A 17,657-nucleotide genomic window follows, 5' to 3' on the forward strand; every position below is an offset into this window, starting at 1 on the left:
TTTGGAGATGTTCCCTTATACAAGACAGTATTATGAAAATAGGAATTTGTAGATTTGCCCTGGAGATGGGGGTTGAGAACACCATAGAGCTCTATGCTGCCGTTCACCAGAGACACTCTCCAGCTTGTTTTATTAAAATTTTATTCCTTACTCATTCATTGGTTTGTTTTTAATGAACCCAAAGATCATTACAATTTGTATTTAAATAAATCCATCCCAAACCGCCCATGAAGACCCAGCAGTGGAGAGAAGTAGTAGAATCCTGCTGTAAGAAGTAAGGATTTCGAGGTTGTTGGGGGATGAGGGTCCTACCGGATTTTTCTGTAATCTCCAGGAATTAAAGATTAACCTTTAATTAGAGATTATGTCCTAGATGAAAATTCCAGGTTATACCCAAACTAAACTGGTAACCTTATGGGAAATGCATCAAGGAAAGGATAAGGAAACAGGCAGGAGCAGGTTAGACAAGATCGATAAGGCTCCTTCTGTTCTCCCTCAATGTAGAGTTCTGGCAATTAAACCTATCCTGGAAATACTAAGAATAAATAGGACAGCCATTTTCATTTAGTTATAGGAATTGTGGTATTCTAATGGTCTGCAGAGACTTGCTGTTTCTAAAAGTTGACTGTCTGCAGCATTTTGTAAATAAGCAATGTTAATAATTAATGTCATGAAAGTTCTTTGAGGACTTTTAACTCAGAGGCGGACAACTTAGACAACTTAATTTTAATTGTCTGAGCTGTAGTTATACATTTACCAAGCTTTGATAATAGTTCAGAAATACATGGAGAAAGGATAGTGTTCAGCTTTGGATTTGGAAGTCTTGGATTAAAATTTATCCTTACTGCATTTTACTCACATTTCTTGTGTTCAGGAGTCTATTAAGGACTGTATGAGTTAGTGCTGATTCTGTGACTTGAAGGTAAGTGTGCTTTTGAAAAGTATTATCATTTTGTATTATATAATCAGGGATATGTCTTTTCTATCACATTAGCTCACGCCTGTTCCTCTAGCTTGTATATCAAAATTTATTTGGTGATTATAGTCAGAGAAAAAAATAGACTTGGAGGAAATAATATTAGCTTTCTCCTCTGCTTGTGATTACTTCTTGCCTGAGCTGGGTCCTTTGCCCTTTTATCAGTGCTATTTTATGCAAAGCACCTTCCTGAGAGAATAGTCCAGGGGTTATATTATTTTTGTGTACTATGTCATACATATCTGCAATACCAACACTAGAGATGGATTTCTAGTATCCATGGTGGTAGCAGTCTTGTATGGATTTCTATCTCTTTAAGTGGTTCACAGAGAGCATTTCTTATTGTAATTCTTTGAGCTGTTAGCCTAGAAATGGGCAAGAAGCTTTTCTGAGCTGTGGCTGGAGCCTGTAGCTGCCTTTTGTGCTGTGCTGCTGTCTCATTGGTTCTGGTGAGCTCATCCACTCCTTTAACATACAACACTCCTCCTCTAGGCTCTTTTCCCAGATTTGCAGCAGCCGTTACCGGCTTTGGTTGGCTCATTGCCCACTGCTTCTTTTATTGCAGCTGCAGTGTTACTTATAACTGAGCTTCTCCCCTTAGTCACTCTTAGTTCTGTGCCCCTGAGCACTGCCAGCGAACAGGCAGCTTTCTCTTGGTCCTCTGCTACAGCCGGGCTGAACAACAGCTGCACCACCTGCTACTCACCCTTGGGGTTCCTGACCCCAGGTAAGTCACAGAGGGTAGCTCTCCTCCAATCTACCCTTGGGATCAGGGTGTTATGATGCAGCCCTCATTTGCAGTATTAACTAAGATAATGGATCTGGGCTTCTCCCTTGTATTTCCTCTGTTCCCTCCAAGCCCATCAACAGAAGGAACAAAAGGGGCAGTTGTCCCAGGTCCAAGCAATTCAAAGGGGCCTGGAGCTCCCAGCTGCTATTGTGGCAGGGACAGTGGTTGGAGCTCTGAGTCCCTTTGTATTGTCACCAAAGTGCTGCATTGGACGCTTTGCATAGCTCCACGAGCTGAATGGTGTGAGGGGAGCGAAGCAGTCTGGATACTGCTAAGGGCTGACTGCCTGAGGCCCTGCCCTTCCAAGAGCACGAAGCCAGCCCCTACACTGCACTTTGCCTCCAGGCCTATGGTGGCTGTTGGCCCTGCTGTTCCCCTCCCACCATGGGACTTCAGGTAATTCAAGTTGGACTAATCACTGCACAGCAAGTGTTCATTACAACATGTTGTTGTAGGTTATAGATTTTTCGTAAGTATATTGGCCTGAAATTATTGATCTCATAATTAGGATGGTACAAACATAAATGTAGTCTGTCCTGAAAACCTGCAATTTAAGGCCAGGCATAAGACATTAGTGTAAAAAAGGCGGTTTTTATGCTTAAAAATGTTGATGTGGAGAGGATAGTCCAATAGAGTAGACTCCTCATAAACTTCAAGCAAATCCTCCTCTTTTTGGTAAAAAATATAAAAAAGGTTTACTAACTATGGAAAGGTAGATTTGAAGTGATCATAAGTAACAGCAATCAGATAAAAGGTTACTTAAGAAATAAACAAAATCACAATCTAAGTCTTACATACTAGATCAGAGGCCCTGCCATGATCTCACTTTCCTATTTTGTGTATTTTTCTAACCTGCTAGAACGATAATTTGCTGTGACCCAAGTCAAAGGCTATGTCTACACTGTCGCGTTCTCACACAAAAACTTTTTTGCAGAAGAGTTTTTCTGCAAAAACTCTTCCAGAAGAGAGCATCTACACTGGCATGTGCTTTTGCGCAAGAGCATCCATGCCAGTGTAGATGCTCTCTTGCGCAAGAAAGCTCAGATGGCTATTTTAACATAGGGCTTTCTTGTGCAATAAATTCATGTTGCCTGTCTACACTGGCCTCTTCTGTGAGGAGCTCTTGCACAAGAGGGCTTATTCCTGAGTCAGAGCATCAGAGTTCTGGCACAAGAAGCCCTGATTTTATACATTAAAATGTCAGTTTACTTGCACAAGAACAGTGTAGACAGGCAGCAAGATTTTGCACAAGATCGTACCAGTGTAGACACAGCCAAAGAGTCCCCACTTGTGCAGGGCTGCCTCAGAGGTTTCTGTTGTATCCTGGGGTAATTCTTGTGAACATGTGCATATCCTCAATAGGTCAACAACATTGTTTGGCCTTTTTACTGTTGTACCTTCATATAGACACGTAACTGATAGAGCTAGAAGGGACCTTGAGAGGTCATCTAGTCCAGTCCCCTGCCCTCAAGTACCATTCCTGACTGATTTGTCCCAGATCCCTAAACGGCCCTCTTAAGGATTAAACTCACAAACCTGGGTTTAGCAAGCTACTGCTCAAGCTACTGAGCTATCCCTCTGCCTTGAAGGCTATATGTGGGCATTGCTAACCTGACAGCATATTTCAGTAGGCGGTACATAGCATAACTTAATAACTTCTTGTACGATCTTAGCATATACAGCTTAACAGGATGTTAAGAAAACAACAAATTAAAACTTTTAGAATGGTACCTTCAAAGGTATACTTTGTACAAACATACCAAATATACAGCCATGTTGAATATGGGGTGTAGAACAAAAGGAAAAAATATGTAGCACTTTAAAGACTAACAAGATAGTTTATTAGGTGATGAGTTTTCGTGGGGCAGACCCACTTCCTCAGATCATAATCTGAAAGTGAATTGGCATGACCAATATGATCTGAGGAAGTGGGTCTGCCCCACGAAAGCTCGTCACCTAATAAACTATCTTGTTAGTCTTTAAAGTGCTACATATTTTTTTCTTTTGTTTTACCAAGATCAGACTAACACGGCTACCTCTCTATTACTTTTCAACATGCATGAGGTGTAGAGTGCCTCGTGTGCTACCCAGGAAAAAGAAGACCACAGGCACTCTTCAGTGACAAATGCCCTGGGCTAGGTTTATTGCCCTTCAAGCATAGTCCCCATTCTCTGGATCTGTGGTTACAGGTATGCTGCTACATAAGTATCCAGTGGCAAGAAGTGGCTCAGTGAGCAATCAGAAGTCTCTGCTGTCCCGTAGGCCACACAAAGTGTTAGATACACCAACATTTATAGACTGAGACAAACTACTTACATGTTCCATTGCATCTGCTTGTTAGTGTCCCTTCTATCTTGCTCCAGGTGTCTCAGGAGAAACATTCCCGATCGTCACTTCTGTCAAACCCACTTATATGGTGTGATAGGGCAGGTGTGTGTTCACACATCTACCCTGTTCCTTCTTACGAGTACCTGTGTGATAGCAACACTAGCAGTACCCTTGCCAAGTTCATATATTTGACAGTAAAGCTTGTAAACATCTTCTTTAATACATGGCTTGACTTTGATTCATGCTATCACCTGACTTTGTTAAGTATGGTTCAGGCCTCAGCTCTTATATCATGCCCAGTGCTCCAAGCTCACTCGCTCTTTCCTACATGAGTATACAGAAGAATCAGATAGTTTGGAATGATGCATTGGTGCAAGCGAATGGGAAGATAGTGATAGACTGCAATAGCTGGCCATGCACAAATTCTCTTATGCATTGTTAATTTTCTATCAGTTCAAAGGCCTAGAGATAAAAACTTTTCTCCATCTCAAAATAAAGAAAAGTAATTTAAGCTGAAAAGTATGCAGGTAACACAATGCAAGTAACTCCTAGCATGCTGTAAAACTCTATGAAACTATCAGCCAAATATGGCTGATATTTAGCGGAAATTCAAAGTCTAACACTACTTAAAAATATAAAATATAAATCCTTTATAACATTGCCAACTGTGGTTATAAAAATCCCATCAGTATTAGCTGTGCACCTGCTGCCATCATCAGTTTAGAATATATTTAACCTTTAAAAAACAGAAATAATACTGGTTATCTCCTATTAGTATAAATAAAACTATTATCAAAACTAAAAGCAATATCAAAAATATCAGAAAAAAAACACTTTTTTGTTCTCCTTCTCCATTTGTTTGTTCGGATAATTGTGCTTTGTGTCTTCTTCCTCTGCACATTCAACTGGAAGTTTACACCCAGTTGAAGTAATTACTACTCTTATAGACTGCAAGATTGGGAGTTTAATCCACTTTCCCCATTTATTTGTGTTTTTCCCACAGTAATGTGATACCAAATATTTTAAAAACAGGAAATTGTGATTGTAAATTGACAAGTATTGGCAGGTGTTTGATGACAAGTATAACACCTGGGTAGAAAGGTGGACTCCATCACAGCCTAGGAAAGATAATTAGATATACACAAATCCATTCATAGCCTTTGTTCTAGGGCTCTCTGTTTATTATCGCAGAAAGAAACTATACAGAGACAACATAGGACAATAATATCATTCTCATACTCAGTTGTGCCTCTAGTTCTTCAGAACCTTCTTGGCCAAATCTCTATTCACCGTATGTGTGTCCACTATATAGTTCTCGGTTGTGTTTCGAGAGGAATGTTCTCCTCTATACTCCTAACTAATATCATCAGACCCAAACACATTTTGCCTAGCTAGGTCAGGTGATTCCTAGCCTGCTGGACTCCTCTTTAGGATAGGATTGGATGCTTCCCAGTCTCCTGGTCCTTAAATGGGTAGATCCCACTGTTACATCTTACAGAAAATTTTCATTCATGAATTGGGCCCAGAGTTCTATGGCTGTGAAACCTGGAACACGACACTAACAGAAGAATTAAAGCTGCAACTCACGCAAAGATCAATAGAAAGACATATGGTGGGTGTAAGTAGGCTTCAGCATGTTACTATTGATGATCTGAATGCAAGAAGTCTGTACAGACTGGTTTGTCTGCCTTTCCATTTTCTGCATATGAAACTCCTGAGAGTTTATTCCAAGCAGAATTGGCAATGCCACCTAAATTTAAGATTGTCCAACTCTTCACATTATAAGCATCTGTTTTCAGTTTCTTATAACTTTCCCAAATTTCAATTGTTCTGATTCAAAAAACGCCACTTTCTTTCATTCATTCTCCGATCATACTGTGTCCTGTATGTTGAATGAAGTACTATGGAAAAAATAGTATACGATCATGTCATAAAAGGCTGTATCATGATGAATTTTCAGAAAGGAAGGATGAATTAAGATTGCCTCAATCCTAGCATTCCCTTGCTTTTTAATGCTTGATTTTGCAACCTTAATGTTCTTTTTATGTAGTTTTTAATATAATTTGAATAAAAAAGTGAGACTGTTTATGCAGTACAAATTTCATTTGGTCTGGTGTTTTGGATTTTTGGGTGCATTTAACTTCACAGATCATGCAAAATTTGAAACATATATATAGGACTCAGTAGAAAAGTCATCACCCAATGGCTATCATAAATATATGATGTGATAAAATACATCAGAAAAGGACCAGCAGTCAAGTAAAAATCCTGTTATGACCACTGCTCTGTCTGTTATGTCACATGCTATGAATTATAAAGTGCACAAAATTCTGTATAAATATACATTCTAATCATATATTCACCATTGTGATGACAGCATTTAAATATATGATCCTTCATTTGACTATCAAATCAAAATTTGTGTTTTCTCTAGCAGCATAACTCAGAATACAACATGCCCTCTGAAATTTATGGGCTGGGATTAGATCCATAAAAGTGGGGTTCTGAAATTCATATTAGAAATTTCTACTTTTCTCTTTAAGGAAATAGAGGTTTCCTCCAAATTTGGGTTGTGAATGGTTGTCCTAATAGGAAGGCTTCTTGTAGATCTAGAGTGAATCATTTAGATTGCAATGCCATCTTTCAAGAGTTGGTAACCCCAACAAAAGGGAAGCTGTTTCAATTTATCAAAGTAAGAGTCAGAATAATAGTTAGACTAATAGAATATATAGTTTTTAGATTACAGACCTGGGTCCCTACCTACATCTTGTCATTATTCTTCTAGCACTTTCTTCTCGGGCCCTGCACTATTGCTAATTATATTCTCTTCTTGCTCTTCCTGCTTTATTCTTCCTTCCATGCCTCTAAGGATATGTCTGCACTGCCCACTAATTCAGGCTCCCAGACATTGGGCTATAGAGCTATTTAACTGTGGTGTAGACATTCAGGCTCAGGCTGGAGCCTGGGCTGTGTGAAGTGTGATGCTCCCAGAACAGAGGGAAAACAAGCAACTTCTTAGCACTTTTAGAAGCCTTACTTCTCTGTGTCTAATGTCCTGTTTAGTCTTCCATACTGTGCCTAGTTCATATTGCTTCGTGTGTGTACATAATAGATCACAAGCTCCTGAGTGTTGCTTGATTCTTTCTGCACGTTAGCCATATGCTGTGAAGTTTATAAACATAGTAAATTACGATACTGTATATACCAAATGCTCCTTAAAAATATGTGTAACCCTTCTGCCAGATAGGGCCAACAGCAACCAAGGCCAGGTTCAATATCTAGGGGTACGTCTAGACTACAGGCTTCTGTCGACAGAAGTTTTGTCGACAGATACTGTCGACAAAACTTCTGTCGACAAAGCGCGTCCAGACTACATTGAGTTCTGTCGACAAAGCAAGCTGCTTTTGTCGACATGGTAGTCTGGACGCAAAGAACAGTTTCCATTCAATAACACCTTCTGTCGACAGAAACTCTGTCGACAGAAGGTGTTATGCCTCGTAAAATGAGGTTTACATACGTTGACAAAACTGCTGAGTTCTGTCGACGTTATGTCGACAGAACCCAGCGGTAGTGTGGACGCAGGTATAGTTTTGTCGACAAAAGTCCACTTTTGTCAACAAAACTCTGTAGTCTAGACACACCCTAGGGGTCCATCTCACAAAGAACTAGCTTGAGCTCCCACCCAGTAGCCTGGGAAATTCACACACCCCTGGGTGCCTCTGACAGGCAATGCTTCCCCACTCGCAAGCACAGAGTCTGAATGTAGAAAAGACACTTTTTATGAAAGAGAGAGAGAGAAGTGACATGGCATTAACTTGGGGAAATACCATGAACAGAGTTCATAATTTCCCACGAGTAACCGTCCCAGCTCAAATGGACTGAGCAATGTATTTTTCCTCTCAGGCTCACTAATCCAACCAGATAAGGGTTCTATTCACTTACCCAAACTTTCACTGTACCCCACTTCAAACGCCCCACTTACAGCTCTGTCCAGTCAGTGCGGACCCAGACACATCATCCTGATGACTGCCTTCATAGAGCCTGATGTGATGCCACCTATGTGTTGCCCTGGCTGCCCACCGGTCGATCCCGCCAGCCACTTTGCTGGCCACCTGCCAGTTGCTCCCGCCAGCCTCTCCGCTGCCCACTTGCACTGCTCCTACTGGCCACCCGCTGGTTAATCCCGCCAGGTGCAATGGGTCTGGCTCCAGACCAAATCAGTGACTTCAGCTCTTAGGGTATGTCTACACTACCCCGCTAGTTCGAACTAGCGGGGTAATGTATGCATACCGCACTTGCTAATGAAGCCCGGGATTTGAATTTCCCGGGCTTCATTAGCATAAGCGGGGAGCCGCCATTTTTAAATCCCCGCTGCTTCGAACCCCGTGTAGCGCGGCTACACGGGGCTCGAACTAGGTAGTTCGGACTAGGGTCCTATTCCGAACTACCGGTACTCCTCGTGAAACGAGGTGTACCGGTAGTTCGGAATAGGCACCCTAGTCCGAACTACCTAGTTCGAGCCCCGTGTAGCCGCGCTACACGGGGTTCGAAGCAGCGGGGATTTAAAAATGGCGGCTCCCCGCTTATGCTAATGAAGCCCGGGAAATTCAAATCCCGGGCTTCATTAGCAAGTGCGGTATGCATACATTACCCCGCTAGTTCGAACTAGCGGGGTAGTGTAGACATACCCTTAGTGATTTCAACTCTTGAGCCACCACTTAGGTTGGCAAAAGATTCCAGCTTCCACTGGACTAGCAAAAAGACTCCTCATGATGGAGTCTGCTTTAGGTCTAGCCTTAAAACAAGGGGGAAAGAAGCAGGTCAAGCCAGTCTTATAGCTCACGCCTGGCAGGTGTGAAGGAGGCTGACTCAAGCCTTTAAACCCTTCCCCCCAGCTCAGTTCACTCAACTCTGGAAAGGGCGAGGCTTGTTCCCCTGAGACCTCTTACAATGATGGTGTCTCTCCTGCAAGCACTGGTGTCATATTTTACAGTTCCCACCTTTAGGGGTAGCATGATTTGTGACTCCCCCACAATAGCCTCAAATTAGTTACAATACATCACATTCCATCCCAACACTGATCCTCCATCAGCCCTGGCTAAATTGGATTTACATAACCACACCTTGGATTCCTTCCCCCTCCTGGCATGAGCTGTATTTACATATCAACAGTTAACAGTTAATTATCTTGCAGAGCTAAACAATTCGGCTATGTCTACACTGGCGCGATCTTGCGCCAAAGATATGCAAATGAGACTAAGCACAGAATATCGCTGAGCCTCATTTGCATTCCTAATGAGCCACCATTTTTGCAGAAGAGGCTCTTGCGCCAGAAGGAGCTGTCTACACTGCCCCTTCTTGCGCAAGAAAAACCCTCTTGCGCAATGCCGCTATGCTGATTATTTTCAGGAATAACACATTGCGCAAGAGGGTTTTTCTTGTGCAAGAAGGGGCAGTGTAGACAGCTCCTTATAGCGCAAGAGCCTCTTCCACAAAAATGGCAGCTCATTAGGTATGCAAATGAGGCTTGGCGATATTCCACGCTTAGCCTCATTTGCATATCTCTGGCGCAACAACCCGCCAGTGTAGACATAGCCTTGGAGTGAGCATACCCACCCCGCAGGGCAGCTCTCTCCTTTTAGCTGGCTGATAGCAAGCAGTAATTCAGCCCCTGCTTGCATAGTATTTTAATTGTAAAACTTTTGTAAGAGATAAAACTAGTACTGACTGCTTTTTCTTCTCAGACTGCTATATTGAAATTGATTTGGCTATAAGAAGTGGTATTGCTATAGGGGAATTCTCTGCTTTAGGGGAATTCAGTAAGCTTTGATTTGGATGTAATGAAAATAAGGGAAACTTTTCATAGTATCCTAAAAAGGTCCTGATTCAGCAAACCATTTAAAATTATATGATTAATTTTCAACATCAGTTGGACTATTTATATGCTTGAAGTTAAGCATGCACTTACAAGTGTGGATGGATTAGGGCTCCAGGGAGGATGTCTAATTTAGTTCATGCACTACAATTATGATGTAACACTTGTAAAAGCCAAAGAAAGTAGACAACTGCTGAAGTGGCTGGTCCAGCATTTTAACACATCAGGTTAGTAACAAAATTGAAGATGTAATCATAGCTATCAACTACATCTAAGATCCATTTCTGAAATACATTAAAAGTGACTAAATTTTTCCTAAAGAAAGTTTTGACTCACTTTGTCTGGCCCTCATATGAAAGGTACAGCTGTACTGCAGAGAAAAAAAAAAAGATCTTCTCTGTTGTAAAGCATTTGACATAAATTGCTTGGAAATAAATATAATTAAAGGGTTGTAACCACATCTATGTAAATAGAAGTGCCAACTCTATAATCACTTCTTTCTCCATTCCATTTTTCATGCCGCTAATAAATATTGTGCTGTGATGACTGTGTCCCACTTCCACTACAAACATTAGCTGTTCTTTTAAAATTCTTCTTCTCTTCAAGCCTTCTAAATATTGTGGAACATTGTGATAACTGTAATTTACCTAAGCTTTGTTGTTGGAAACTCTATTTTAAAGGGTTGTAAACATGTTTTAAAACCAATGTAGGATACACTTAAATAGAACACATTTTTTTTTCAAACTGATTTAGCATAATTCACTATAATTTAAAAGATGCCATTTTATATTTAATATTATAACTATTTCATTTTCTTTACTTGCTGGCTCACTAAAAAGTGCTTGGTTTATCACCCAAAATTCCCATTAAAATCAACAATAAATAGTGTGTAAGGAATACTGAACAGGATCCTAAAGAGTTAAAGGAAACAAAAGTGTTTCATGAACAAAAAAGTTGAAAATTACTTTCCCCCATTGAGCTAAAATGCAATTGAGAAATACAGTTGCTTCTCCAAGTTGCTATGAAACCTTGTCATATTGAAAGTTAGGAAACAGTTGAAGTATCAGTAAAGGCAGGTAAAGAGCCAGGAAAACAGGCATCGGCAAGGGCCTTCTAAGAAAGAACAAAGCACTACTAGTTTTAATGGTCCTCAAAACCAAATATACTATTTAATTACCAGCATGCCATTCTGTTAAATGGAAGTACCATCTAATTAATCAGTAGTATTTCCTGTTATTATTGAGCTTCATTATATTCTATGAAAACATGCCAGTATGATGGTGATGAAATAAATTTAAATACTTAAATAATAGTGGCTTGCCTGCCAGTTTTGTTAGGCTACATCTATAATGCAGTGCTATTTCAGGATATTGGAAGTATTCCACGACTCTTGAGTGCATCCGTTATTTCAAAATATGAGCTCTCTATTCTGATGTCCCTGTAAACCTTATTCCATGAGGAGTAAGGGACATTTTGGAATAGCAATTTATTTTGAAATAAGTGCTGTGTAGACAGCGCCAAACTTCAAAATAAGCATTGAAATAAGATATGCATACTGTGTGACCTGCTGTGAAGTATAGATGCACCAGTAGGGTAAATAAGGCACTTCAAAAGTGCATATGAAGCGGGGATTTAAATATCCCGCACTTCACTTGCATAATTGCGTCATGGTGCTCTTTTGAACAAGCACCATTTAAAAAGTAAAACCGTGGTCTAAACACAGTTATTTTGAAAACATCAGGCTTTTTCAAAAGATCCTGTACTCCTCAAAAAATGAGAAGTACGTGATCTTTTGAAAAAGCCTGCCATTTTCGAAAGAACCACATCTAGATCGCAGTTTTACTTTCAAAATGGCACTTGTTCAAAAAAGCACCATGATGCTATTATGTAATTGAAGCACGGGATATTTAAATCCCCACTTCATTTGCACTTTCAAAGTGTCTAATTTGCATCCCTCTGCAGACAAAGGGATGTAGTCTAGACACAGCCTCGTAGTTTAGAATTAAGACCAGCTTTCTGTTTAAAACTGGACTCTTCTAAGTGCTCTAAAATAGCAGTTCCCAATCACTGGGCCATGGCCCACTGCCAGGCCAGGACCTCTGGCTGCAGAGAGTGCTCTGCGGGTTGGGGTACACCTTTCTCACCAAGGCTGGTGGGAGAGGTATGTCCTACCCCGCCTTTCAGCAGTGCAGTAAGGAATTCCTTCCATGCAGGGAAGCAGGAGGAGACCCCGTACTGCTCAGCCTTCCTGCTGCACAGGGAACTGCTCTTCTGCAACTGGAGGAGACATTGCTCCTGCTTGGTGCTGGTTGGCTGACAGGCAGGGGCAGAACACACCTCTCCCAACAGCCACAGTGGGAGGGGAGGGACTGGGTGGTGTACCCTAACCCTGGCCTCTACAGCCACTGTGACACATGCAGGACTAGGTGAGGGGAGCGGGGCAACACTGGGGGCTCCAGGGGTGAGGCTAGTGCCGGGGGGGCTGTGGAGGCTGAGCTAGTAGTGGGGGGATGGGTTCAGGGGGCAGGGCTGGCACTGGGAGGCTCGAGGGATGGGACTAATTTTGGGTGATGGCACTGGGGGAAGCTCTGGAGGTATTGGGTACAGTGGGACTCCCAACTGGAAACAGGAGCCTGGTACTGGACATCTGGTGTTGGGAGGTCTCTAAGGGGCAGGGGGCTGGCACTGGGGTGCTCTGAGGGTGGGAGGCTGGACTGTGGGAGTTGGGCACAGGGGACTCTGGGGTCACTGACTAGCGCTGGGGGATAGTGGAAGAGTGGAGGGCTTTAGGGGTTAGGGCTGGCTCTGGGAGCTCTGGGGCCCAGTGATTGGGAACTGGGCTTTTAGCATACTGGTAATGTTTCATTTGCATATTTACATATTCATTCTTTGCAGGATGACTATGCAAATAAAATGTTGCTGTTCCTCCAAAAGTTTGTGAATGGGTTTGCTGGTCTCCGGTATCAAAAAGGTTGGGAAACACTGGACTAAAACACTTGTATGAGTTATCACAGAATTACCTGGGAGCTAGCAAGTGTGATAAAACATCAGAGCCAATGACCTCCTAGCTTTGTACTACACTATTTAACCAGAGTTCAGCCCACAGGTAAGGACCCAACCATGTGATCCCAAGGCAAGGTATACAGGCTGCTAAAGCAAGTTGTCTCTCTAATAAACTCAATGTTGTTATGTGGCCAGGAATATTCAATTTGCCGACTAGTTTTAACAGACTCCAGCGAGGCTAGCTTGTCTCTGTTAGGGTATGTCTACACTACAATGTTAGTTCGAACTAACAGACGTTAGTTCGAACTAACTTTCATAGGCGCTACACTAGCGCTCTGCTAGTTCGAATTTAAATCGAACTAGCGGAGCGCTTAGTTCGAACTAGGAAAACCTCATTTTACGAGGATTAAGCCTAGTTCGAACTAGCTAGTTCGAATTAAGGGGTGTGTAGCCCCTTAATTCGAACTAGTGGGAGGCTAGCCCTCCCCAGGTTTCCCTGGTGGCCACTTTGGCCAACACCAGGGAAACTCGTATGCCCCCCTCCCGGCCCCGGACCCCTTAAAGGGGCACGGGCTGGCTACGGTGCCCGTGCCAGGTGCAAGCCTGCCAGCACCCAGCCAGCAGACCCTGCACCTGGCACGGCACAGAGCCACCCACCCGATGTCCCCCAGCCCACCCCCTCTTCCCGGGACCAGGCTGGCGGCTCCCGGGAGCTTGCCCTGGACCGCAAGAGGCGGGCACCTTCCTGGGCTAGTGCGGACATCGTGGACCTTGTCCACGATCTCCTCACTAGGCACAGGAAAATGGCCGTCTAGGGCAGGAGAACTGCTAGCCTGGCCACCCAGGAGCAGGTGTGCATGAAAATCAAGGGGGTCCACTGAGACCCCCGACCCTGAGCCCTGAGCTTACAATGGCCGTCCTGGGTCAGAGCACAGGTCCATCTAGCCCAGTAGACTGTCTGCTGACAGCGGCCAACCCTAGGGACCCTGGAGGGGATGGACCGGAGACAGTGACCAAGCCATTTGTCTCGTGCCATCCCTCTCCAGCCTTCCACAGTCCTTGGGCAGGGACACCACTCCTACCCCCTGGCTAATACCACTCCATGGACCCAACCTCCATGACTTGATCTCACTTCCCTTTAAACTCTGTTCTAGTTGTAGCCTTCACAGCCTCCTGCAGCAAGGAGTTCCACAGGTTAACTATTTGCTTTGGGAAGAAGAACAACTTTCTCTTACTAGTTTGAAGCCTGCTACCCATTCCTTTCCTTTGGTGTCCTCTAGTCCTCCTTTATGGGAACTCATGAAGAACTTTTCTGTATGCACCCTCTCCACCCAACCCCTGCTTTTAGAGACCTCTATCCTGTCCCCCCTCCATCTCCTCTTTTCTAAGCTGAGAAGTCCCAGTCTCTGTAGCCTCTCTTCATCTGGGACCTGTTCCCAACCCCTGATCATGTTAGTTGACCTCCCTTCTCCCAGCCTTTCTCTTCCCCTCTCCCACCTCCTTTTCCCAGTCTCCCCCAGTTTTGTTCAATAAAGACAAATTCAATTTTTGAACACAATTGTCCTTTATTTTGTACATCAAGAAAAGGGGCTAGGGAAGGGTAAGTGGAAGGAGGTGAGGGGGGAATGGGGTATGAGCCCCCGATGGGGAGGACTGGGCTGGCTCTGTGGGCTTCTGGGGGTGGAAGCTCTCCTGCAGCCCCTCAATTGCCCTCTCTCCCCAGATGGCAGCCTGCGGCAAGTGCAGCCGGGCTGATGGCCGAGTGGTGTGATGTGCCCAGTGTGGGCACTCAGGGCACTCCAAGCCAGGACTGGTTTTCAAGCGGGGCACCCCTGAGAACTGTCTGTCCGGGGTGGGGGTCGGGTCCCTTTTAGCGCAGCCCTCGGCTAGCCTGAGACAGCATCTCCACGCTCTAAGTCCTCCTCTGATGCCCTGCCGGCACTGCTTCCGGCCATCCTTAAGCCCTGTTCAGGGTCCACTCAATGTGGACATGCTAGTTCGAATTAGGAAAACGCTAATTCGAACTAGTTTTTAGTTCTAGACGCGTTAGTTCGAATTAGCTTAGTTTGAATTAACTAATTCGAACTAAGTTAGTTCAAATTAGCGCTGTAGTGTAGACGTACCCTCACTTCCTCATCTGACTGCCAGACAACGTTACAAGAATGTTAGGCTTGCAAGGACAAGCCTTCAAAATTTAGGTAATGCCAGGGTTAAGTTTGCCTGTGTATGTGAAATAGCAGTTTGTAGAGGTTTATAATTCAAATATGTGTGGATTTTCATGGGGATAACATAAGGCAACATTTTGACCTGTGTAGCCCCATCAAAATTTCTAATTTCTATTCAAAAGCCTGCAGGAAATAGAATTCTTCAAAGAAATATTTAGGAACATACTTAGTGTTGGGAAAACTACTTATTTCCCTCTAAGCTCTTTATCAGAAATATCTGCCATGTCTTCACTGAAGCACCAAAAGAATCCAACATTAAGCAGAAAGCAATGATAGAAAACATGGGTCTAAAGAGTTAAATTATGGCAAAGTTCAACTGAGATCAGGAGTTTATAATGGAAAGTGTTAAGTTCTTAACCAAAGGGATTCAGCTCTTAACCAGAGCTTTCAGCTTAGCCAATAAAGTAATATTTTCAAAGATTGTGTTAGAATTTCCTCTATTGAAAAATGGAGATGTATTTCACATGAAATTTTGTCTTGGGTTTTTATTATGTAATTCTTTTAAAAAAATCTCTGTTAATATTAAAATTATGTGAAACCTTGTATTTGAATTTCAAAGGCATGCTTGTTCCAATTTTGCCTGTCAACAGAAGTTTGATCACAGAAAGATAGTTTAATATGTTAATAATTCTGTAATTATGTTAGCCTTAATCCTCTAAGGAGCCTCTCCCACCCTCAAAGAAAGGGTCTGCTTACTCAGAGCTTTCTGTGAAATCTATTTAATAGCCTAAAAACAGAAGAAGTGGGGTAGGGGTGGGGAGATAAACATTAAGATTTTATACATATACTAGAATATTTATCCAGCATTGCTTGGGTCCTTCACTCAAATAAGTTTTGTTTTTCTTCATTTAAATCATTGTTCTGGGGTGGAGGTGGGGATGAGGTGTTCAAAATGCAGGCTGCCCTGGGGAGAGAGAACAAACCCAACCCTCTCTCACCACAGAAGCTTGGGGCCAAGTGAGAAGTGACTGATGATGGGCCCTGCCGAGAGAGGAGTGCAGCTCTCCCAGTTGAGTGACAGACAGACACGCAAACTCTCTGAAATATATAGTATATAGTTGTCCCTTTCTTCACCACTGCCTCCTGCTGGCACAATGGTTTATAATTGTCCTTGTCCCGAACTCTGGCCCCTTGCTGCCCCCCTGTGGTCATGCTTCAGTATAAGTCCCTCTTACCAGACTCCTCCCTTTCCATTTTATGAGAAATAATTTAATTCCATAAGCATCCCATTATCCTAGCAAAACCAAACCCTTACCTTGCTTTAATTTATGATAAGAGGATGCTGTATACCAAATGTGGTGGCCCTAGCTCTTATTATTTAAGAGGAGTTCTTGAAGAAAAGGACTTACACTTAGAGCTGCACAGACAGATAGACAGATGTACATTTATAAAATATATAGTAATACTACAAGGAACTGTTCAGAAACTATGCCTGATTCTGTAAGTAGATCCTTGAGGGTCGAACTCTACATCCATGTGAACACAGTGGGTGTGTCTAGACTACAAGGTTTTTTTGAAAAAAAGTGGCCTTTTTTCGAAAAACAAAAAAAAAAAACTTCCCCTATATCTAGACTGGTGCCACGTTCTTTCGAAAGTAAATCAAAAGAACACTGCAGGGTTTTTTACCATTAAAAACCTTGTTTTACAAGGAAGAACACGTTTTTCAAAAGTGTTCTTTCAAAAAAAGGCGCTATGTAATGCAAACTGCTTTTTCGAAAGAGAGCATCCAGACTGCCTAGGTGCTCTCTTTTGAAAAAGTGGCTTGCTTTTTCAAAAGTACTGGTTGCAGTCTAGACGTTCTTTTTCAAAAGAGGCTTTTTCAAAAGTATCTTTCAAAAAAGCCTCTTTTAAAAGAGGCTTGCAGTCTAGACGTAGCCATACAGAGAAAGCAGGATTTGAGACCTAACAGATTAATTTGTTAAGGTTCCTGAATGTTTTTCTGATGTGCAACATTAACATTAAATTGAAACTGATCCACTTGTTTCAACAGATACATCATCTTTGGCAATCTGATAAGATGGGAACAAAACCTGTTCTTGTAGTCCATGGTGGAGCTTGGGCAATACCAGATGATTTTGCTGAACGAAGCATTCTGGGAGTGAAAAATGCAGTGAAGAGTGGCTTTGCACTACTAGAAAGAGGAGGAAGTTCAGTGAAGGCTGTAGAAATTGCAGTGAAAGCCTTAGAAAATGATACCGTGTTTGATGCAGGTTTGTAGTAACTTTTTATAAATTAGTAGTAAACTCTTAGATATGTGACCCAGCAGACAGGAGACCACTGATGAAGGAGAGCGAAGTCTGTTCTATGGCCTTAGCTAAGAGACAGTTGGTTTCTAGATCATTCATTACAGGTACATAGCTCTCTCATTACAGGTTCACCCCTACCTACTGACAAGCTGGGTCCATTGGCTTTAAAAATACTTTAAATCATCTTGGTTTACATATTTCTACAAGGTTTCCC

The 17,657-nt window shown here is 42.6% G+C and overlaps 1 protein-coding gene across 2 annotated transcripts in view; it reads left to right on the forward strand.

Moving 5' to 3' along the window:
- The first annotated feature begins 636 nt into the window (after positions 1–636).
- Positions 637–17,657, forward strand: part of LOC102461237 (isoaspartyl peptidase/L-asparaginase-like) — a 110,373-nt gene continuing 93,352 nt past the window's right edge. Inside the window, exons 1-2 of one of the 2 annotated variants that reach the window (XM_089777097.1) lie at positions 637–922; positions 17,188–17,407. In XM_089777097.1, coding sequence (XP_089633223.1) covers positions 17,215–17,407 — 193 coding nt within the window. In that variant the 5' untranslated portion in view covers positions 637–922; positions 17,188–17,214. Of the gene's footprint in view, positions 923–1,503; positions 1,704–17,187; positions 17,408–17,657 lie in introns of those variants that run through there. The other variant, XM_089777098.1, reaches the window with a different exon arrangement.

The sequence above is a fragment of the Pelodiscus sinensis genome, chromosome 3, assembly GCF_052426305.1.
Source record: "Pelodiscus sinensis isolate ZL-2025 chromosome 3, ASM5242630v1, whole genome shotgun sequence".
NCBI classification, from domain to species: domain Eukaryota; kingdom Metazoa; phylum Chordata; order Testudines; family Trionychidae; genus Pelodiscus; species Pelodiscus sinensis.